The 23,569-nt window shown below is 42.5% G+C and overlaps 1 protein-coding gene across 1 annotated transcript in view; it reads left to right on the top strand.

The window, feature by feature from the left end:
* The window catches only part of LOC122564475 (sodium-dependent neutral amino acid transporter B(0)AT1-like), a 49,805-nt gene extending 26,236 nt beyond the window's left edge, over positions 1-23,569 (top strand). Inside the window, exons 6-12 of the mRNA XM_043719417.1 lie at positions 3,949-4,061; positions 4,163-4,291; positions 10,120-10,276; positions 13,164-13,368; positions 17,671-17,830; positions 20,520-20,682; positions 22,036-23,569. Coding sequence (XP_043575352.1) covers positions 3,949-4,061; positions 4,163-4,291; positions 10,120-10,276; positions 13,164-13,368; positions 17,671-17,830; positions 20,520-20,682; positions 22,036-22,242 — 1,134 coding nt within the window. The 3' untranslated portion in view covers positions 22,243-23,569. The remainder of the gene's footprint in view (positions 1-3,948; positions 4,062-4,162; positions 4,292-10,119; positions 10,277-13,163; positions 13,369-17,670; positions 17,831-20,519; positions 20,683-22,035) is intronic.

Here is a 23,569-nt window from a genome sequence, read left to right as displayed (position 1 = left end):
GACACCCGGACCGACCAACCCAACCACCCTGTGGCTCAACATTTCAACTCCTCCTCCCACTCCACCAAGGACATGCAGGTCCTTGGACTCCTCCATCGCCAGACCATAGCAACACGACGGTTGGAGGAAGAGCGCCTCATCTTCCGCCTAGGAACCCTCCAACCACAAGGGATGAACTCGGATTTCACCAGTTTCCTCATTTCCCCTCCCTACACCTTGTCTCCTTCAAATCCATCGAATTCAGCACCGCCTTCCTAACCTGCAATCTTCTTCCTGACCTCTCCCCCCCCCCACCCCAGTCTGACCTATCACCCTCACCTTGACCCCTTTCCACCTATCACATTTCCGACGCCCCTCCCCCAAGTCCCTCCTCCCTCCCTTTTATCTTAGCCTGCTGGACAAACTTTCCTCTTTCCTGAAGAAGGGCTTATGCCCGCAACGTCGATTCTCCTGTTCCCTGGATGCTGCCTGACCTGCTGCGCTTTTCCAGCAACACATTTTCAGCTCTGATCTCCAGCATCTGCAGACCTCACTTTCTCCTCAAAGAGTGCACCAGACTTGTCAATCTTTCTAAGAGAAAGCGAGGACTGCAGATGCTGGAGATCAGAAGTGAGAAGTGTGGTGCTGGAAAAGCACAGCAGGTCAGGCAGCATCTGAGGAGCAGGAGAGTCGACGTTTCGGGCATAAGCCCTTCATCAGGAATTTGGACACCCATCTCTGCACCTCCCCACCTCTTTACCACCATCAACCGCCCCCCCCCCTCCCCCCACGCCCCCATGACTGAATGCTCCTCCTCCCAGGACTGGGGTTACTGAGCACCTTTATACCCTGTCCCGTCAGATCATCAGCCTTCCTCACCATTCCAAGCCTCCTCAACCCCAAGACTGAAATGTTCCTCCACAGAAATTAACTTAATATCTTCCTAATATTGGTAGACTGAGAGCTCTGAGTCCAGGTTCCTCACCGGGATGCACAGCCACAGGGTGAACTTTAAAACATGTCACTGTCTAGCCCACTTTCATCAGTTCAGGAAGAAAGCCCTGTGGTCCCTTCAGTCCATCAATATCCCTCTGATACTCTCCCAGATCATAGTTTTTCACTTACTCCTGTGGTATTGCCAGTTTCTGAGATTGACAGTGGTAACAAAAAGTCACTATATGTACCTTTGGAAGAAGTGATGGACCTTTAGTAGTTTCACCTTTGCAAGCTGGTCACAACGACCTTTAGCCAGTAATAAACAGAGTCCAGTGGATCTGTTCTGTTCAGAACAATCTTAAGTATTCGGAATAAAGTTCTACCTTTAAATGAGAGCCCAAGCTATTCTTTATTCTCATCTAGTGTTGCAGACACACTGTTAGAAGTGGCAGCTGTCAACGTTGAAGTTTCTGTCCTCTCACCTTTTAGCCCAGAATGTTTACAATGGCAGTCTTGACAGTCCTCGTTCGAAACCTTCCTGATCAGTCGGCAAGCTGAGGAGATTCCTGTTAATCAGTCACAGTCCTTGCCATCTTCCCAATGATTCACTTCTCATTCACCCTAAACCTGAGGTTATGGACCAAGAACCTTACAGCCTCACTGTGTTACTGCTGTTGCAGCTAAATGGTGATTCTCATCAGTTCGTGGTGATGGTGCATCTTCACCAATCATCACCCTTTGACCATACATCCAGAAGATGTATGAGCAGATGTAGACCATTTGGCCCGTCAAGTCTGCTCTACCAATCAATGAAATCATGGCTAACCTCAGCTTCAATTTCCTACCTTTTCCCTATAAAACAGAATGACGTGCAGCTAACTGTCTTCATGCTGAAGTGGCAGCCCACTGGTACCCAGTCCTTTCAATGCTATGAGCTTTGGGATGTTGTTACTGGTCTTACTCTTTACAGCCTGTTCGGAAAATACAGTCCCATACCAGACTTCAGTTCATTGCTTTCCTGCGACCTTTTGCAAACTCAGATCAGGGAGAACTGAGAAATCCCCAAAGCGTTTCAACCCATGAGCAGCAGTCTTTCAGGGAATTTGGGAGGAGGTGGGTTAGAAGTATACTAAAGTCAAGAGATATACTCAGAATTAAATGGTTGGAAAATAAGAAAGTACTTGGAGGGAGGTGTAGAATTATGGAATATATTAACAAGTTGCTCAGGTAAACTGTAAAGGAACTGTGACTTCATTCATCATGTATTAGTACTCTGCTAGAAGGTTGGAACTGTACAGCTCACAGCCTTACCACCACATGGAGTCTGTTAATCAACATGGTTTAGAAGTAACTCTCAAATCTGAACTGAGCTGTTTGACAGCTTGAAGAACCCAGACTAGAATAACTTGATCAAAATTTTCAAGTTGTTGAGAGAAATGGCTAGAATAGAGAGAGGAAACCATTTCCTACTGGCTCAGGAGTCTAGGAGCAGGGGGATTAATCAAAATATTAGAGTTATATCTTTCAGGAGTGAAGTCAGGAATCACTGCTTCACATAAAATGTGGTGGAATCTTGGAAACCTCTTCCAAAAGGCACAATGGTTACTGCATGAAGTGTTGTCTTTCAAACTGATAGCTACAGTCATTTTCCAAAGACATCTTGAGATCTGGGGTGAAGATGACCAGATGGAGCGAAGTCATGCAGGATTTCAGTGAATGGAGCAAGCTTAAGTGACAAAATGATCTCCCCTGGATTTTGATCCTTTGCAGTCCTACTCGTTGCTTGGCGATGCTCTTATTTTTGTGTCATTGGCAAATCTTTAAGGTCTTTAATATCTGAAAATACTCTTCAAAAATATTTTGTTCAAAATAAAGTTCTGCTAAATTCAACACAACTATTTTCCCAAGCTAAAAGTTACAATTGTTGAACCCCCTTCAGTGAGAATGACCAGGGGGCCATTAGGATATTTCAAATTGTTAAAATATTGCATCTTCCATTTCATTTAAAACAAAATCACTTTGCCAGATTTTTAAAATGGCTGCCACACATCGCATGACTAACAAATGGCCAAAGTTTTGGAACCTTCTGGCAAGAAGTTCAGAGGGAGACAGCCAGACAGAGCACCCTTATGGAATTTTGAACGTGTAATTGGGTAGACATAATGGAAAACAACAGATGTTTGGTTTCTGCAACTATCACAGAAACCGAAGAGACATCTTGAAGACTCATTGTACCTGCAGAGATGCTAAAAGCAACTTTCCATCTCCAAAGATATTCAATGAATTTGACCACAATGGCCTCCTTTTAAACTGAACAGCTCATTAATGACCAACATGATCCATAAGAGACTAGCATAACTTGATTGAAACTCCTTTAGATTTTTTGAGAATTTGCATTACACATTGAAAATGATTTAACTCCGGGTCCTGTTAGCACCAGAAAAGAGAAGCAGACCTCCAGGCTAACACCATGCTTGTCTTAACTACCCGCCTAAACAGAATTTCCTTGAAACCTGTATTCCAAGGAATCTTGAATTCACTGGGAAAAGAAAACTGATCCTGGGTCTAGTGACTTCACCAGGAACTGCCTCCTCACCTCATTGCCTCATCCCCAACTCTGAAGGAAGTTAACAACTCCTGACTCCAGCAATTTGGACTCTGGTCTTCAACTGAATGGAAAATTAAAGTTTGGTTTCAAGTTCATGGAGAAGAAATTCCTTGTTGCATTGTGTGTGTGTGTGTGTGTGTGCATATATTTTTGTGTGTCTGCATGTATGCGTATATTTTTTTGTGTATGTAATGTTTTGTAAGACTGCTCTGCTATGAGCACTCAGTAATACTCCTGATTTAAATCTAAGAGAGTTCTGCAGCACATCACTTTAAAACTGACTTTGTGCAATCAAGGGTTTGGGAAACACATCTCAGTCCATTCTAAATTAAACCTTTCTGTTTACAGACAGAAGGCAAAGTGAAAAGCAGAGATTTGTTCTGTCTCTTCCGTGTCTGTAACATTTCTATTCTTATGATTTCCAGGTGGAAGAATTGGCAAATCCAACCACATGGTTAGATGCCGGAACACAAGTTTTTTACTCATTCTCTTTGGCTTTTGGGGGTCTCATTTCCTTCTCCAGTTATAATTCTGTTCAGTAAGTAGTATCCGATGCGTACTCATTGAGTGAAAACACAAGCCGACCACTTAGAAACGATCACACAGTCTGACTGCTTCTCTCTCCTCTCTATCCCACAGCAACAATTGTGAGCGAGACGCTGTGATAATCTCTGTGATCAATGGCTTCACTTCAGTGTATGCAGCCACAGTAATATATACCATCATAGGTTTCCGAGCAACAGAGAAATTTGACACATGTTTTGATAAGTAAGTAAGTTCCAGTTGAATATAACTATCAGTTTTTCTTTCGCGCTTTGCTGCATTGCATTGTTGGAAATTTCAAATAGTTTAGCTCATTGGTCTTCAAAGCAGCAGACATGGGGTTGAATTATATTGGGGGATGAGTGCCCTGAGGGCAAGCCAGAAAACTGGCACTGCCCATCTCAGTCATTTGCAGGACTCCTTAAGTGCATTAAGAGTCAAACAACTGACTGTTGCTGTTGGCACTGCCATCCATCGTGAGAGTGGGTGCCCACACCTGAGGGTCAATCAGACACATGGAACTTCACTGGGAGATTGAAAGTTATTCTTTTATTCATTCACAGGATGAGGGCATCATTGGCAACGCCAGTATTTATTGAATTTATTGAGGCATAGTGAAAACCTCTGTCTTGCAGGCAGATCACAGAGTTAAGTAGAGATCAGAGTGGTACTAGAAAAGCACAGCAGGTCAGGCAGCATCTGAGGAGCAGGAAAATCAACATTTTGGGCAAAAGCCCTTCATCAGGAATAGAGCTGGAATAACTCCTGATGAATTGCTTTTGCCCGAAACGTCGATTTTCCTGCTCCTCAGATGCTGCCTGACCTGCTGTGCTTTTCCAGCACCACTCTGATCTAAACTCTGGTTTCCAGCATCAGCAGTCCTCACTTTTGCCACAGAGTTAAGTAACATAGATAAGTAAATAATAAGTAAACAGTGGCAAAAATAAAAACACAGGTACAGGCGAATGTTAAGTGTTTGTGAGTCCATTCAGTATTCTCAACAGTAGGGTAGAAACTGTTGCGAAACCGGCTGGTGCGTGTTCAGGCTACTGTACCTTCTCCCCGATGGTAGAGGTTGTAGAAAAACATTGCCAGGTTGGAATGGATCTTTGAGAATGCTGGCAACCTTTCCTTTACAGTGGGCCTGGTAGGTGGGAGGTTGGCTTTTGAGAGTGTCTGGGCTGAGTTCACCACTCTCTGTAACCATCTCCAATCTTGAATGGTACAGTTGCCATATCAGGTGGTGATACATCCAGACAGAATGCTCTCGATGGCGCACCTATAAAAGTTGGCAAGGGTCATGCCAAATTTCCACAGCTGCCTGAGGAAGAAGAGACATTGTTGGGCCTTTGTAAACAGTGCATCCACATGAAGCATCCCAGAAAGCTTGTTGTGGATGACCACTCCCAGGAGCTTGACACTCTCCCTCGTTCCACCTCTGTGCTGTTAATGTGTAGGGGAGCATGAGTAACATTCAGCCAAAAATCAATAATGAGCTCCTTGATTTTGCTGACATTGAGAGTTGGGTTGTTCTCAGTGCACCATTTTTCCAGGTCTTCCACCTCCCGTCTGTTTCATCGCCATCTGAGATTCGATTGACTATGGTGATGTCATGAGCGAACTTGTAAAAGACATTAGTCTGGTATTTAGCGAAGCAGTCATGGGTATACAGTGAGTATAGTAGGGGGCTGAGTATGCTCCCCTGAGAGGCTCCAGTGTTGAGTGTTAGTGAGGATGAAATATTGTCCCCAATCTCCACTGATTGTGGCCTGTGGGTCAGGAAACTGAGGATCCAGTTGTAGAGAGTGGGGCTTAGTCCGGGATCGCTAAGTTTAGTAATCAGTCTCGGGGATAATAGTGTTGAAGGCTGAACTGTAGTCAATGAGAAGGATGCTTATGCAGCTGTTCTTGGTGTCAAGGCATTCTAGGGAGGAGTGATGGGCAAGTGATATGGCATCTGATGTGGATCTGTTGGTCTGATAGGCAAATTGGAGTGGTTCAAGAGTAGTGGGGAGGCTGGAGTTGATTAATGCCATGGCCAGCCTTTCAAAGCACTTCATGACCACCGAGGTTAGGTCCACTGGGCGGTAGTCATTAAGACATGCTGCATGAGCTTTCTTAGGCACAGGGATGATGTTGGCCCTCTTGAAACAGGCAGGGACAGTGGCCTGCTGCAGGGAGAGGTCGAAATGCCCAAGAAGACCTCTGCCAGTTGATCTGTGCATGCTCTGAGTGCACAGCCTAGTACTCCATCTGGTCCCAGGATTTCCTTGGATTCACACAATGGAAAACTAATCTGACCTCTGATGTTGTGACTGTTGGGATTGGTTCATCAGGACTTATCCGAATCGGCACCTCTCCACCGAACCGTGTTGAGATGTTCTGGGAGGGATATGTCATCATCTGCTATCTTGCACTGTCTCTTTCTAGAACCTGCGATGTCATTCAGTCCTTGCCATAGTCGCTGGATGTCTGTCTGGGTCTCTAGTTTGGATCGGTATTGGTCCTTGGCTGTCTTACTGTCTTTGCGAAGGTCATACTTGGATTCCTTATATTTGAGTGGGTCTTCTGATCGGAAGGCCTAACACCTGGGTTTTAGCAGGTTGTGTATGTCCTGATTAATCCAGGGTTTTCTGTTGGGGAACATCCGGATTGCCTTCCTCGGCATGCAGTCCTCCACACGCTTGCTGATAAAGTCTGTGATAGTGGTGGTGTACTCATCCAAGGTACCTGTGGACTGTTTGAACATGGCCCAATCAGCCAATTCCAGACAGCACCAGAGTTGATCCTCTGCCTCCTTCGACCAACACTGGACCTTGAGCTTTTGCCTGTAAACCAAGAGAAGAAACATGGCATTGTGGTCGGAGTTCCCGAAATGAGGGCGGGAGATGGAGCGGTAGGCATCTTTCACAGTGGTGTAGCAGTGGTCTAAAATGTTCAGGCCCCTGATGGGGCAGGTAGTGTTCTGGTGCTATTGCCCATCCCTAATTGCCCAGAGGGCAGTTAAGAGCCAACCAAATTGCTGTGGTCTAGAGTCACATGCGGGCCAGACCAGGTAAGGATGGCAGTTTACTTCCCTAAAGGACATTAGTGAGCTAAGTGGTTTTTGCCGACAATCGATAATGGATTCATGGTCATCATTAGATTCTTAATTCCAGATTGACTTTATTGAATTCAAATTCGCCATCTGTCACATTGGGATTCAAACTGAGTCCCCAGACATTATTTGGGTATCTGATGCACAATCCAGAGAGAATAGCACCAGGTCATTGCCTCCCCTAATATGGGCTGGGGCCAGACAGGCAGGACCTGATGATGGGGTGTAGGGATGGCCACACTGGTGAGAACAGAGGAGGCAGCCATTACCATTCCATTGGCCATAGAACAGGAGGGGACTCATTTCCCCCAATCAGAGCCCACAAAATGGCCACCAAGGGTTCACCATTTGGCAAAAAGCCCACAAGCCACTGCCAAAATTTCAGTGACAGTTGTAAGAGGCCCTTTTTGGCCACACGAGTAGCTCCATTGACCTCTAGCCATTGGGTTGTCCTCCATCTTCCATGCCACCAGTAAGCGGATTTGATAGCAGGTAAACCATGAGCACATCATTCTGCTCCCCTCCCCCCATCCCTTTACAGCTCACCTGCCCTGCCCCACTCCCAGACTATCCCTGGGAAAGCTAGCAAAAAGCAGCCCTTTTTGTAGAAAGAAACATGAAGACAATTTGAAACATTTGCTTTTGTTACGTTTTAACAAGACCACTCAGTAAGCTTAGAATTTTCTTTTCAGGCATTATGAAGGAGCAGCAAAGTACATTCAAGTTGGGACTTTGGGGAACTTGAGCTGGCAGTAGCCTCCTGTATCTGCTTCGCTTTTCCTTTTGCTTAGTGGAGGTTGCTAGTTTGGAAGGTGCAGCCAAAGAAACCTCAGGCAGTTCCTACAGCAGCATCCAGTATTCAGCTCACAATCCAGCCCACTGCACTAGAGGGAGTGGGTGTGGAAGACTGCTGATCAAGCCCAGCTGTTTTGCCCTGGATGGTGACGATTTCTTGAGTGTCATTCCAATTGCACCCAACCTGGTGGCGAGTCACACCGCTGACTCATCTTTTGCTAACTCATCTTTTGTAGCTGATGTCAAGTCTTTGGGGAGTCAGGAGTAATGCCCTGCAATGAAAGAGCCTTGCTCTCTGAGCTGCTACATTTATTCATGTAGCTGGTCCAACTGAATTTCTGATCAATAGTGCTGATACTTGGGAATTCAGTGACAGTAATTTCATTGAATGTAGAAGGGAGATTAATAACCTTTCTCTGTTTGGAGACGGTTGTTGTTTCTCATGCATGTTATTTGCCGTTCTCAGTCCTAGCTTGAATGTGGTCCAGTTCTTGCTGTATTCAAGCTGCAAGCGACTTAATTATGTGAAGTTGTGAATGGAGATGACCATTTCTATCACCAACAGACATTACCATGTTTGATTTTACAATGGAGGGAAGGGCTTTGATGATATAGCTAGATGCAGTTGGTTCTGAAAAATTGTCCTTAAGAGCAATATTCTTAGGGTGACTTCCACCAAATACAATCATTTTCCTTTCCGCTAATCAAGGATCCAACTAGTGGAAAGATTTCAATTTTACTGGAGCTCCTTGGCGCCACATTCAGTCAAGTATTTCCTTGATGTCAGCAATCACTTTCACTTCATCTCTGCAATAAATATCATTAAGAATTGGTGGACAATATTCTGTAGTGGATGCCATTTACTCATGGTGGTTGTCTCTAATGGATGTATTCTATAATGTATGGGTCGTATTCAATAGTGGATAACTTATGATGTATAGAAGTATATAATATATTGTCAATTATCTGTGATGATTGGTAGTCTCTAGTGGACAGTATTCTACAGTGGTTGATTTTTTATAATGCATCGTATTCTATAGTGGCCAGTATTCTTTTGTAGCTGATATTATATAATGCATGGTCTACTATAGTAGAAAGCATTTTATAGTAAGAGTCAAAAAATGTGGCCCTGGAAAAGTACAACAGGTCAGGCAGCATCTGAGGAGCAGGAGAGCTGATGCTTCATGAAGGACTTCTGCCTGAAACATAGACTCTCCTGCTCCTCGGATGCTGCCTGACCTGCTGTGCTTTTCCAGCGCCACACTTTTTGACTCTGGTCTCCAGCATCTGCAGTCCTCACTTTTTTTTCTAGCAATCTACAGTAGCAACATATGTTAGTGAATGCTATAGGGGACAGTGTTTTATCATGGATAGTGATAGTAGTGATGGTATGCTCTGCATTGTGCAACTATGTCCAAGCTGTAAGGGATTACAAGGGTCATACTTTTCGCAGCTAATCCCAATGCACAGGAATTTGAGTATAATCGAGGAAAGGTGTGCCCTGCAGCCCAGTCTCTCAGCTGTTTTACATGATGTCTAGGATAATGAGGATCCAGGAAATCTGGTTAGCATGCCCATTGCAGTAGGTAACAAGTACAGAATGTAATACTGCTTTCACTCTTTGCTGCAGTTCACTGTGGTTCACCAACATAGTTTTTTATCATGATATTACAACAGATCAAGTCAAGGAAGTTGATCCCAAGAACTACCTCAGCCAGAATGGAGATTAAACCCATGCTTTTCTGCACCTTACTCTTAGCCAACTGAGCAAACTGTATTATATTCTGTACTGGATAGTCCTGTGTTGGAGAAGGTATTCTATAAGAAATCATGTTCTATAGAGGACAGTGTTCTATACTGGATACTTTTCCATAATGGTTTGTGTTCAACAGTTACCTACATTCTATCACAAAGTATTCTTTTCACGACGGTATTCTATAGGGTAGAATATTCTATAGTGGGTGATATTCTATAGTGTGTGGTGTTGTATAGTGGACAGTATTCTACAGCAGATTGTGATCTATAGTGAGTGACGTAATATATAGATGGAGATGATAGACAGGCTAATGTTTCTAAACATGAGACAATTTGAAAATGCTGCATGCTATAAAATATCATGTAACATAATGTAAGATCTGATTTTTTTTTGTTTTTCTTTCAGCAATATGTTGAGCTTGACTAATGCTTTTGATCTGGCGGAAACCAATCTGACCAGAGAGAACTATAAAGATGTCCTTGACTACTTGAACAGTACTTATCCAGAGAAGGTTTCAACGCTGGATTTGAAAACCTGTAATCTGCAATCCTTTCTCAGTCAGGTAACTTTAGCTGTGTTTATTACAAACCGCCTTAAACAGTGATTGTCCTCACATTCTACTTGGGCCCTTCCAACCTGTTGGAGGTTTGGCCTTTGGAAGACAGATAAGAATGTCCAACCTAATGGTCAGTGCTTTCTATCATTCAATCTTGCATAAACTCAGTTTCATAAGTAGTATCTGTCATATTAATAACAATTGTCTTATCATCAATCTCTTGTCAGTGATTGCTTAACTCTGTGGATTCATTTATTTGAAGCAGTAAACATATTGCAAGTTATAAAGTAGATGATACAACAAATCAACCGACTTCTGTGTGCGCAGCTAACAGGTCCACAGCAGACTAATTGCCAGGCAGAGTCACAACATTATACACACAGAATATATGGAGTCCTTAATGGTGAACTCTCTTATACATAGAATAGTATTTAACTATAAATGCTCATCTCTATAATCCATTTAGTATCCATTTTGACTTCTGGGTTATGTCTTAAGGACCAAGAATGCAAAGAATGGTTTAGTTCATCCCTCTCCTTTTTCCAAAAGCAAATTATGAAAAGAGATGTTATCTGCTTGTGTATATATAACCTTGTAGATTTATAAGTGTATGTGGAATAGTAGGCACACCCACTCCACTGCACAAACACCTCTTACTGAGAAAGCATTTCTATTTTATAAAGTTTGAAGTGTTTAAGACAATAGTTCAGGCTCACAACCAATATCCTAATGTGGAACAAGAATTCTATGAAGGGGTCATGCCAACCATGGTTAAAAATGGAAGTTAAGGATAGCACCAAATTGAAAGGAAAACCATACAATGTGGGAAAGATTAGCAGTGAGACAGAGCATTGGGAACGTTTTACAAAAATAATAAGAAATGTGATCAAAAAAATTTAGAGGGAGAAAATAAACCTTCAGAATAAACTCGCAAGGAATGTCAAGACAGACAGCAAGAGCTTCTTCACATGTATAAAAAGAAAAACAGAAATCAAAGTGAACATAGACTTCTTAGAAAACAAGACTGGAGAACCAGGAAATGACAGAGGAGTGGAATAAATACTTTACAATAGCCTTCATGGCAGAAGGATTAATAACATTCCAAAATGATTAAATAATCAAGGGACAAACAGAGGAGAGGAGATAAATACAATAACTATTAATAGAGAAAAAAGTGATGGGGCTAAGGACCAATATGTGCCCTGGACGTGATGGAATGCATCCTAGGATATTAAAGGAAGTAACAGAGATAGTGGGTTTATTGGTAATAATCTTCCAAGAATTCTTAGATTCTGGAAAAGTCCCAGAGGATCAATGTAACACATTTGTTTAGAAAGGCAGCAAGACAAAAAGAAACTATAGGCAAGTTTGTTTAACATTGAAAAATGTTAGAGTCTAAATGTAAAAGATATAGTAGAACTTTCAGAAATACATAGTATGATGAAATAGAGTCAGTATGGCTTCATAAAGGGGAAATCATGCCTTAGAAGTTTATTAGAACTCTTTCAGGAGGTAACAAATAGGATAAATAAAGGGAAAGCAGTAGATGTTATATATTTGAATTTCCGGAAGGCATTTAATAAGGTGCCACACGTTAGTCTACTCAATTAGATAAGAGCCTATGGTATTGGAGGGCATGTATTAACATGGATTGGCTAATGATTAGAAGGCAGAGAATTGGGATAAGTGAGGCATTTTTAATATAGCAACTTGTAACTAGTGGAGTGCCACAGGTCTGGGGTCACGTTCATTGACAATATGTTAATGACTTGATTGAGGACTGTGAATGTATTATAACCAAGTTTGCAGATGACATACAAGTAGCTGGGAAAATACAAAGAATCTGTAGAGTGATATAACCAGGTTAAGCGAGTGGGCAAAACCTTAGTGGGAAAATATGAAGTGATGCACTTTGGCAGGAAGAGTAGGGGAGCTAAATATTATGTAAATGGCGAAAATCTACAGAAAGCTACAGCACAGAAGGACTTAAAACCATGCAAGGCACTAGCTAGATTGCACCTGAAATACTGTGAATAGTTTTGGGTCCTTTATTTAAGGAAAGATGTACTAACATTGGAGGCAATCCAAGGAAAGTGCCCTAGGGTTGATCCAGGGTATGGGGGGATTGTCTTTTGAGGAGAGATTGAGTAAATTGGGCCTGTATGTTTTGGAGTTTGGAAGAATGAAAGCTAAACTATTGAAGCATGTAAGATTCCTCGGGGACTTAACAGAATAGATGCGGAAAGGTTGTTTCCTCTTGTGGGACAGTCTAGGTCCAGAGGGCATCATCTCACTTTAAAGAATTACCCATTTAAGACAGAGATGAGGAGGAAATTCTCCTCTTGGATGGTTGTGAATTGTGGAATTCTTTACCATAGAAGACTGGCAAGGCTAAGACATTAAATATATTCAAGGCTGAGACAGACAGATCTTTAATCAGTAAGGGAATCAAGGATTACAGGGAAAAGCCAGGAAAGTGGAGACGAGGATGATCAAATAAGCCGTGATGTCATTGAATGGCAGGGTAGAGTTGATGGGCTAAATGGCCTACATCTGCTCCCACATCTTATGGTCTGTGGACCTGGAACATCACAAAAACCCAACCCTTCATTCAATTTCCAAATGAGGAAGGTAGCCCTCGCTGGTATTTATATTTTTCCACTGCATTTTTAGTGTTTCTCAACTGAGCTCCATTAATTCTATCATCTTCTACAAAATCCAATGTTTGCCAATATGGATTCATTAGATGTATATTGGCACAATATAGATTCAACCCTTCTTGCTACAGATGATGTATGACCAGGGGCATTGGGGCTCACCCTGACCCTTTGTCCAACTTGATAGGGCACAGAATCAAATACATGTTCCTGAAATCTTTTGTTCTTTCTCGCAGGGTGTCGAAGGCACTGGATTGGCCTTTATTGTCTTCACGGAAGCTATTACAAAAATGCCCGTCTCTCCATTGTGGTCCATCTTGTTCTTTGTAATGTTATTCTGTCTTGGACTTTCGTCGATGTTTGGGAATATAGAAGGTGTATTGGTACCAATTCAAGATATGAAAGTCTTCCCAAAGAAGTGGCCCAAAGAACTTATTACTGGTGAGCACAAGCCTTCCATTTACTTTTCTACTGTTTGAAGCTGTTAAAACCATAAAAGAACTATCGTTATCTCCTTTTGAGTCATATTTATCAAGTAATCTTACTTTATGGCATAGTGGCTCAGTGGTTAGCACTGCTACCTCACAGCACCAGGGATCTGGGTTCAATTCCAACCTTGGATGATTGTCTGTGAGGAGTTAATACATTCTCTCTGTGTCTGTGTAGGTTTGCTCTGGTTTCCTCTCACAATCCAAAGATGTGCAGGTCAGGTGAATTGACCATGCTAAATTGCCCATAGTGTTCAGGGATGTGTAAATTAGGTGCGCTAGTCAGGGGTAAATGTAGAGTAATAGGGTAAGGGAAGGTTACTCAGTGGAGGATTGGTGTGGACTTGTTGGGCTGAATGTCCTGTTTTCAACACAGTAGGGATTCTATTTAATGTTATGGTTCTGTTCGCCGAGCTGGGAATTTGTGTTGCAGACATTCCCTGGCTGTTCTCTGTTTGGCTTGTCCTATAATAGTAGTGTTGTCCCAGTCGAACTACATAGGACAAACAGGAAGACAGCTAACGGTCCGCATCCATGAACACCAACTAGCCACGAAACGACACGACCAGTTATCCTTAGTAGCCACACACCCAGATGACAAGCAACATGAGTTCGACTGGGACAACACTACTATTATAGGACAAGCCAAACAGAGAACAGCCAGGGAATTCCTAGAGGCATGGCACTCATCCACAGATTCAATCAATAAGCACATCGACCTGGACCCAATATACCAGCCACTGCAGCGGACAGCTGGAACTGACAACCGGAAGTGGCAGATACAAATCACGATAAATGCCGGAGGAAACACCACAGAAGCGCTTCACGGGAGGTTCCCAAGCACTGAGGATGTCACCTAGACAGGGGACGAAACGTCTGCAACACAAATTCCCAGCTCGGCGAACAGAACCACAACAACGAGCACCCGAGCTACAAATCTTCTCCCAAACTTTGAATTCTATTTAATCATTCCTGAAAAGCAAAAATATCTGCTCCTACATCAGACAGAACTTAAAGCAATGTTCTGTGTGTCAGCCATATTCCTTATCATGTCCATGAATTAATGCCTGAGGTCAGGAAGTTTCTTGGAACTGCTGCAAGTGTGGTGAGAATTCCATTTACCTGGCTGACATGACTCACAAACTTAGGGGAGAACACGGCAGTGCCTGCATGAAAATCCCTGGTTTGACAGTCCACATACAGACCTAAGACTAAAAGACACCTTGTTCTCTGTGTTGTTGTTTAACTACTGAGCAGATACGATCACAGCACCACTCCATTGCCCTGCTTTACTCTAACAGACTGCAGCCCAGATCCTCCCAATACACAGCCTTTCAAACCTTACTTTCTATTGGACAAACACGCAGCAAAGTAAGGACGGGTTTCAAGTGTATATTAAAGAAATCACCTCACTACAGTTACACAGGCTCAGAGAAGTCACAGAGGCCAATGTTTGTGTGGTGTCATAGAGGTTTACAGGCCCTTCATGTCTGCACCTGTCAAAATCAATTACATATCCATTCTAACCTTATTTTCTAGCACTTGGCCCATAGCCCTGTATGTCTTGGCATCACAAGTTTTTATCTAAATCCTTCTTCAATGTCATGAGGGTTTCTGTCTCTACCATCCTGACAGACAACGATTCCAGATCCCCACCACCCTCTGGGTGAAAAAATGTGTCCTGCCCCTTACCTTAATTCCCTGCCTCCTGGTCTCCGATAGATCAGAGTGATTTAATTACCTGCCTCAAATATGGAGAGTGGGTGATATAATAGATTAAACATGGACCCTTCAACCTGTGCCATGGGTGTGGGATGTTTCCCTCCCCAGAGATGGCAGGGAGAGCAAATAATTGGATGGCTTGGTGTGATTCCTACCTCTTCCTGCCACATCAGAAATTGGGCTCTGGCCAGAAAGGCAGATGGGCAAATCTCCTGACCATCTGCCAATTGAGGCCATTAAGTGATCAGCCAACCATCAGCTACTTCAGAGTCTCAGCCCATCTCTGGCCAAATTACCTGGCTCCTAGCAAGCAAGAACAACGGCTGCTTTCCTGACAGCTGCTTCTCTTAAATGGGTTTGGTACATACTTGTCCAGTCGTAAGTATCCACTCTGTTTTCTCTGATAGGACAAACAAATCAGACCAGAATGCTTGGTCGGGCTTAACTGGCTACAACCATCATATATCATTTACAAACTAACTCATGCAGACAATAAAATGTTCATTCAATTGGGATATCTTGAGATCAAGGTGCTTACTTTGTTAAGAAGTCAAAAGATTATGGGTGTGGAGAAAGGCTGAGATGTTGACCACTGTTCACTCCTGTTAAATAAAAATCACAACGGAAATCCCAGTTTATTTTCACTGCTACCTTGCCAGCAGCATCATAGAAACATAAAGACATAGAAAATAGATACAGGAGTAGGCTATTCGGCCCTTCGAGCCTGCACCACCATTCAATACGATCATGGCTGATCATGCAAGCTCAGTATCCCATTCCTCTTTCTCGCCATACCCCTTGATCCCTTTAGCCACAAGGACCATAACCAGCTCCCTCTTGAATGTATCTAATAAACTGACCCCAACAGCTTCTTGTGGGAAAGAATTCCACAGCTTCACAATTCTCTGAGTGAAAAAAATTCTTCCTCATCTCAGTCCTGAATGGTTTACCCTGCATTTGTAGACTGCGGCCCCTAGTTCTGAGCGTCCCCAATGTCAGGAGCATTCTTCCACATCTAGCCTGTTCAGCCCCATCAGGATTTTATATACTTCTATGAGATGCCCCCTCATTCTTCTAAATTCCAGTGAGACTGGAGTGAGCCACTCCTTGTGTGGGTCAGATTGGGTTTGATATTAACACAGAAGCAGTTGGACTATATGGTTGGACTTTGTGGTGATTGCCAGGGTGAAGCGCATTCCTTTTGAGCATCAGATTAAAACTGAAAGAGCCGGTCTCCCACAATATCTTTAAGGGACAGAGTGGAAGTGGTGGCAGATGAAAGGAAGATGCAGTTTATTAGTCACGGGGAGAGATTTTCTTAGCAGCACATGGGAGCAAGAGGATTATAAACTGGAAGCTTTGAAGGCCGTAGACGTATGAGTAAGTGACCCCATCTCTCCTTGACTGCAGCTCAGAATGAACTCTTGAAAGAACAAGAGGGTATACATTTAAAACAATTGGCAAAAGAAGCAAAAGTGAACAGGAGAAGTCTTTTCCACAAAGTCACTGGTTAAGGTCTGGAATGCGTTGCCTGATGGTATGGTGAGGTCAGGTCAAATTAAAATATTTGTAAGTGAGTTAGAAGTGAATTGATTACTCTTAAAGAGCCAGTGCAGACAAGAGGGGCCAAATGACCTCCTTCTGCAATCATAACAAGTTAGTTCCAGTCAAGCCTGATTCTCTGTATCCTTGCCCATGACAAGCAGAGTTTGCTGGATACTGATCAGGAGCTGTCACTGAGAATCTCTTTTTCACCTGGGGACAGTAACGTCACCGTACTTCCACCTGTTTGCGATCAGCTATTTTAAAATAGGCCAGGGATTGATCCTGGTACATCTCCTGTCTGTATGTCTGAGCTGTCACTGGAAATATCATTGAATTCTTTTTAATTGTTTCCACTCAATCCACTTCCTTGTCCCTCTGGTGAACCACGTCCTATTAAAGAATCCTTGTCTTTGGGTGCTTGTCGTCAGTGAATCTTACAGTGTTAACTAGGCAGTCATTTTGAAAGTTTTTGAAATATTTTAATAGACAGTAAAGGTCCGTACCAAGAAAATAAACTTCAAGAAAAATACTTATTTCGCACAAATATGGCTTCCCAAACGTGAATGTAGACAGCTTTGAATGATGGCTTATTTTTCAAAGCAATTGGTGTTTATTTATTCTGCCATCTTAATGTCACTCAAAATGGCTGCCCCTGTTTTCACATGTTTGGTGAGTGGCAGATGGAGCTACTGATAGCCACGTGAGTAAAGATGAAAATGACAGTAAGAAGCATTAACTACATAACCCCAATGTTTATTGACACACAAAACTGTTTTGAGTGGGAGTTCTGGTTGCCAGGGTTGCAGTGTGTCACAAAATCCAAAGAGATGGGCAATAAACCATAAGTCAGCATTTCACTTTCCCACACAAATTTGTTCTAGTCACTGCCCCAGTTACAAGAGGGAAGGTGAGAAATACTCCTTGCTGTGTTGGAACATGATGGCTCTGTTCATTCCAGCAAATCAAATTCTGTTGTTTTCTCTCCCAGGCCTGATTTGTATAGTGTGCTTCTTCATTGCTTTCATATTTATCATAAATTCGGGAAACTACTGGCTGGCCCTTTTTGACACCTACGCTGGCTCTATCCCCCTGCTGATCATCGCTTTCTGTGAGATGGTGTCCGTCGTGTATATTTATGGCATTGACAGGTAATGACACTATGTTCTCCCGATTGGAGTTTGGTTCATTATTCTTTGTTAAGAGGCCATTATGCCTTCAGGATTTTTTAAATGAATATTTCCATCTCTCTTTGCCTACTGTTTCTGAAAGAATTGACCATCGTTTGTCTTGCTTCTTGTTTGTAGATGTTAGGTTTTATCAGTAATTCTCTTCACAAGTTATGCTGCTTGGTTAACTCCTTTGTGCATTTAACACAAATCTTTAAATTATGTTTTTTTAGTTGACAATATATTTGGGGTTGGCTTCCTAGAGATTTCACCATGTAACTTTGTCAACAAAATAGCACACGTCCTCATTTCTGGCCCCTACCTACCCTGCAAGAGTTTATCCTCAGCCTCCTCCTGTTTTGCATTGTGTACAGCTCCTGGGATTCCGCATTTACACTGACAACAGACAAGTGAATCCATTACTCCACTAGTGCTGTGTTGTCAAGCCACTTGTTAAATATCTGTAACTGGCTCCACACTTCCTTCACTGCAAAGACCACGTCTAAAACCTCTTTGGATTCCACCATCATTCTATCTTTCAGTCTCAACTATTCCAATGCTCACCTGACAAGCCTCCCCCCAGCAGCAACCTCCATTAACTTGTGTTCCTTCAAAGTCTGCTGCCTTATTCTAGCTCATCACCAAGTTCCAATCAATCACCAGCCCTGAGCGAACCAACCTACATTGCCTCGCAGTCCATCACTGCCTAAGATTTAAAACCCATCCTTGACCTCAAATGGTCTAATTGCTCCCTATCACCACTCTGTCAAGCCTCCTCCACAATCATCTAGCCCTAACCACCCCTCCACCCAGATCCTTTTGCCCTGTCATGCCTAGAGCTCCATCTGTAAGCCTTTCCATCTCTCAACTTTTCTCTCCTGCTTTAAGATCATCCTTAAAGACTACTTCTTTGACAAAACTTGTTGTCACCCTTCCTAACAATTCCTTCTTTAATCTAATGAAAAACCAGTGTGGATGCAGTAAAACAGAGACAAAAAATAGAGATTGATGGAAAAACTCCGCAGGTCTGGCGGCATCTGAGGAACCAGTACTGAGGAAGGGCCACTTGACCTGAAACTTTAACTCTGATTTCTCTCCACAGATGCTACCAGGCCTGCTGAGCTTTTCCAGCAATTTCAATTCTTGTCTCTTCTTTAGTCTGATTATTTCTATCTGTTATGCTCCAGTCAAATGCCTTGTTACATCTTTTCATGTTAACCTGCTATTTACAGCCATTATTTTGTCAAATTGCTTATTTTAAACCATTGGGTAACTTGATTTATTGAGCAAGATGACTTTGAATTAACAAGATTAGCTTAGATTATAAAATGATGAGAGACATAGCATTGACCCTAATAGGAACCATCTTTATCTTATCTGGATATCTTGTTTGGTTTCCAACTATTGCGCTTGAATTTTGAAATCTTACTTTTTCTTTTAAAACAGAAAGCAAAATTTGCATTCAGCACATCGACCTAGAATATAACTGACCTACAAGTTAGGGAGCAAAGATACAAGTATAGCACATAGAACATAGAACTTAGAACAATACAGTGCAGAACAGGCCCTTTGGCCCTCAATGTTGCGCGGACTTGTGAACTATTCTAAGCCTATCCCCCTACACCATCCCAGCATCATCCATATGCTTATCCTAGTACTTTTAAATGTGCCCAATGTGGCTGAGTTGACTACATTGGCAGGTAGGCCATTCCACACCCTTACCACTCTTTCAGTAAAGAAACTGCCTCTAACATCTGTCTTAAATCTATCACCCCTCAATTTGTAGCTATGCCCCCTCGTACAAACTGACATCATCATCCTAGGAAAAAGACTTTCACTGTCTACCCTATCTAATCCTCTGGTTATCTTGTATGTCTCTATCAAATCCTCTCTTAGCCTTCTTCTCTAACACACCGTATGCCTTCTTAGCACTATCTTAGCATCCAGCACTATCAATCTGGGTGGCAACCTTCAGATATCTATTTACATGGAAATCAAGATCCCTCTGCACATCCACACTACCAAGAATCTTTCCATTGACCCAGTATTCTGCCTTCATGTTATTCTTACCAAAATGAATCATCTCACATTAATCTGCATTGAACTCCATTTGCCATCTCTCAGCCCAATTCTGCAGTTTATCCAAGTCCCCTGCAACATTCTTCCACACTGTCCACTACTCCACCGACTTTAGTGTCATCTGCAAACTTACTAACCCATCCACCTATGCCTGCATCCAAGTCATTTATAAAAATGACAAACAGCAGTGGTCCCAAAACAGATCCTTATGGCACACCACTAGTAACTGGACCCCAGGCTGGTATATGTGAGGATGATCAGACATCAGATACTTGGCTGTGGAAATGTACTGCACTCTATACAGGGGAGACTACAGGAGAAAAAAGAAACAAAATTGGCAGTGACTGGGGAAGGTACCAAAAGTAAATTTGCCTTTAAAATTATCCCTACATATGAGCTTCATCTCCCCAAATGTGTGACTTGTCAGTCATTCCCGAAAGGTGCACTAGTTTGTCTCGATATGTGGAAGAGAGCAGTTATGTTAGTTATAGCCATGAAGGTCCTGAGTTATGTGTCTCCTGCTCAGAACAGATGTAGAATCTCCTTGCGATTTTGATACATGTTCCCAATGATTTACCCTGTTTCTTCACAGATTCAATAACGACATCAAATGGATGATTGGGCACAAGCCAAATATCTTCTGGCAAGTCACATGGAGATTCATTAGTCCCCTCATAATGTTGGTCATATTCCTGTTTTATTTTGTAATTAAAGTGAGAGAGAAGCTGACGTACATTGTCTGGAATCCAGAGTATGTAAGTATACTTTGAAGTTAATGAAGCTCATTTTTTATGAGCAGCAAGTTGAATTTTTAATCAAAAACATGTTTATAATGGAACCTCCTATAATTTGCTGTTCCATTACCACTCCCAGAATAATCTGACTCCACATTGGTTTTTCTCATACGTACTGACCATTACAATATTTTCATGGTCTGTACAGTAGTTCCCCCCACACCCACGGGGAATATGTTCCTGGACCTACCATAGAAACCCGAAACTGCAGATTGGAGTGAACCCATTAATTTCAATGGGAAATGTACCTTCCCGGCAGTCTCCTGGTCCTTGGTTCCCTGTAATAGGTTTGGGGCGTGGTAATCTGCGGGTAACAAAAACTGCGGAAAACGATTCAGCAGATACGGGGGTCGCCCTGTATTTGGGTCTAGATTTGATTTTTATAAACTTAGTTGAAACTGTGAGAAGAGCTTGTTAATTCTCTGCATTGGGTTGAATATGTCTTAAGTGAAGTCTCTTACAAAATACAGGGTGTTGTCCAAACAATGTCTATTAGAAAACAAACATAGAATGACTATTCGACTGGGAAAAATTCTGAGCAATATAAACTGTGCCATTTTCCACAGTTTTAAAAGGAGGAAGGATTTTGGATACAGCGCACATGAGCTCCATGTTGGCCACATCCAACCCCACTGCAGAGAAATTGGCATGGAATTTCTGCTGAATATTTCAGATTACTGTTTTTTGCCATAACAGTGGTTGCTTATGGATGGGATTTTTTAGATGGCAGGGTCTCTTAGAGAGATTCTGGATCAGTGGTGCTGGAAGAGCACAGCAATTCAGGCAGCATCCGACGAGCAGCAAAATCGACGTTTCGGGCAAAAGCCCTTCATCAGGAATAAAAGCCCCGAAATGTCGATTTTGCTGCTCGTCGGATGCTGCCTGAATTGCTGTGCTCTTCCAACACCACTGATCCAGAGTCTGGTTTCCAGCATCTGCAGTCATTGTTTTTACCTTTTTATCTCTTAGAGAGATGTCAGCCTGATGTGGAAAGGAGACCCTCGAAGATAGGCAAGGAAGAGTCCTAGAAGTGGCCATTTTGCTCACTTGGGGCCTCAATTGACGCGAGGGTGTACGTGGCAACCTAGACCTTGCCCATTTCACCATACAATTGCAGACAGGTCTTGGTGGGGAATAAGGAGGTCACACAGGAATCTTAGGGGCAATACCCCAAGGACATATGACCATAAAATCCTGCTCAGTTGTGACTATTTAGAATGTGTGAATGAGTCCCTTGGAGAAGGCTGCCATCTTGGCCACACTGGTGTACGTGTTGACTTTGTAACTGGTGGCTGTTTCTGCATCTCTCCACAGGAAGATTTCCCCAACCTCGAGGAGAAGCTTTATCCTTCATGGGTGACGGTGGTCATTGTCATTCTGGCTGGAGTGCCGAGTTTAGCCATACCTTGTACAGCCTTGTACATGTTTATCAGGAATCGGTGCCGGAAGAATGACGACAAGCAGGGTCTGGTCCATTCAACATCAGTCGCTTCAGTGAATGGAACACAGATTAAAATTTAACTCCACAAACCAACAAAGGCTATTTGCACTACTTGCTTAATTTCACAAATGCTGAATTCAAACCCAAAAAAAAGTGCATTACTGGAATGTGGCAAATATCTGAATTTCTTCATTTTTTAATTTTAAAGCAGTATTTTTCGATATGATGATGCTGTGCATAACTTCCTGGCTCATCATTACTTCAAGAAATGTCCACTTGTTTATTTGTATCTTAATGGAGAAACGGGTCAGAAACAGAGGTTGGATACCTTTGAATTGTTATGTTGGACCATTAAGTGAAAGGGATATTTATACTGCCATTTAAGTATTGCAGCCTTTAAATTCATGTTTTTAGCACCTTAGGATATTTCACTGTACAGATGGTGCTAGATAAATGCAGGTTGTTGTTGTTGGTGTTGATGTTGTTATTTCAGATCGGCATTTGTCAGGGGACCAATACCTGTAAGCCATAAACCAGTAAAACATGCACAATTCTTTCCTGTCACTGTTGTTAACATGCTGAGCAGAGGTGAAGCAACGGGGCATCTTACCAATTTAAGCCAGGACTTTTCCTAGAATTTCAATGAAAAGACAACTTTCAATTCAGATGATTTAGGGGACCCCCTGTATGAATTGATGTGCTATCTCCTTCTGGATACCAGCCCAAAAAAGCCTCTTCGATACGTTTCGAGACCAACCTGGAAGGGATACCTCTTCCAATTTCTGATTTGCAAAATCAAAGGTTAATGATTCAAAAGGCTAGAAGGGCCAGTGATGATATTGTGGACTTTGCTGATTGTACTTACCAGTCAGACATGAAACAATGAGAATTGTGAACATGCTCACAATGCAGGGGGACTGTGAAAAACAAAGAGAAAGCTGAGAGCACTTGCAGGTCCTTGTACAGACCATATTGAAGTTAATAAATCTTAATCATCCTGCCTGACTGAATCTTGATGATTTTTGATGCACTACGGAAACACATCAAGGTTCCTTTCAACAGCACTTTCCAAACCCATAACCACCGTGAAACAATCAGACAGCAGAATCACAAGAGCACCACCACAACACACAAGTGCCCCTCTGAACCACACACCATCCTAACATGGAACCATATCACAATTTCTTCGCTGTTGCTCGAGCAAAACTCTGGAGATCCCTTCTTAATAGCGCTGTTAATTGCCTTGCAAGCAAGGCGCACATTCCATGAATGATTTTCTTTTTAAAGTGAATGCAGGGAATAATTTTGCGTATTTATTTCCTTCAGATTTCAGCAATGTTTGAAAGAAAGTTAGGGGATAACCACTTTAACTTTTGATCCAAAATAAAGTTCGTGCTCTCAAGAAAA

This window comes from Chiloscyllium plagiosum, chromosome 29 (genome assembly GCF_004010195.1).
Source record: "Chiloscyllium plagiosum isolate BGI_BamShark_2017 chromosome 29, ASM401019v2, whole genome shotgun sequence".
In the NCBI taxonomy this organism is placed as follows: Eukaryota; Metazoa; Chordata; class Chondrichthyes; order Orectolobiformes; family Hemiscylliidae; genus Chiloscyllium; species Chiloscyllium plagiosum.
The sequence above is the reverse complement of the archived record's forward strand: the minus strand, read 5'-3'. Positions and strand labels throughout refer to the sequence as shown.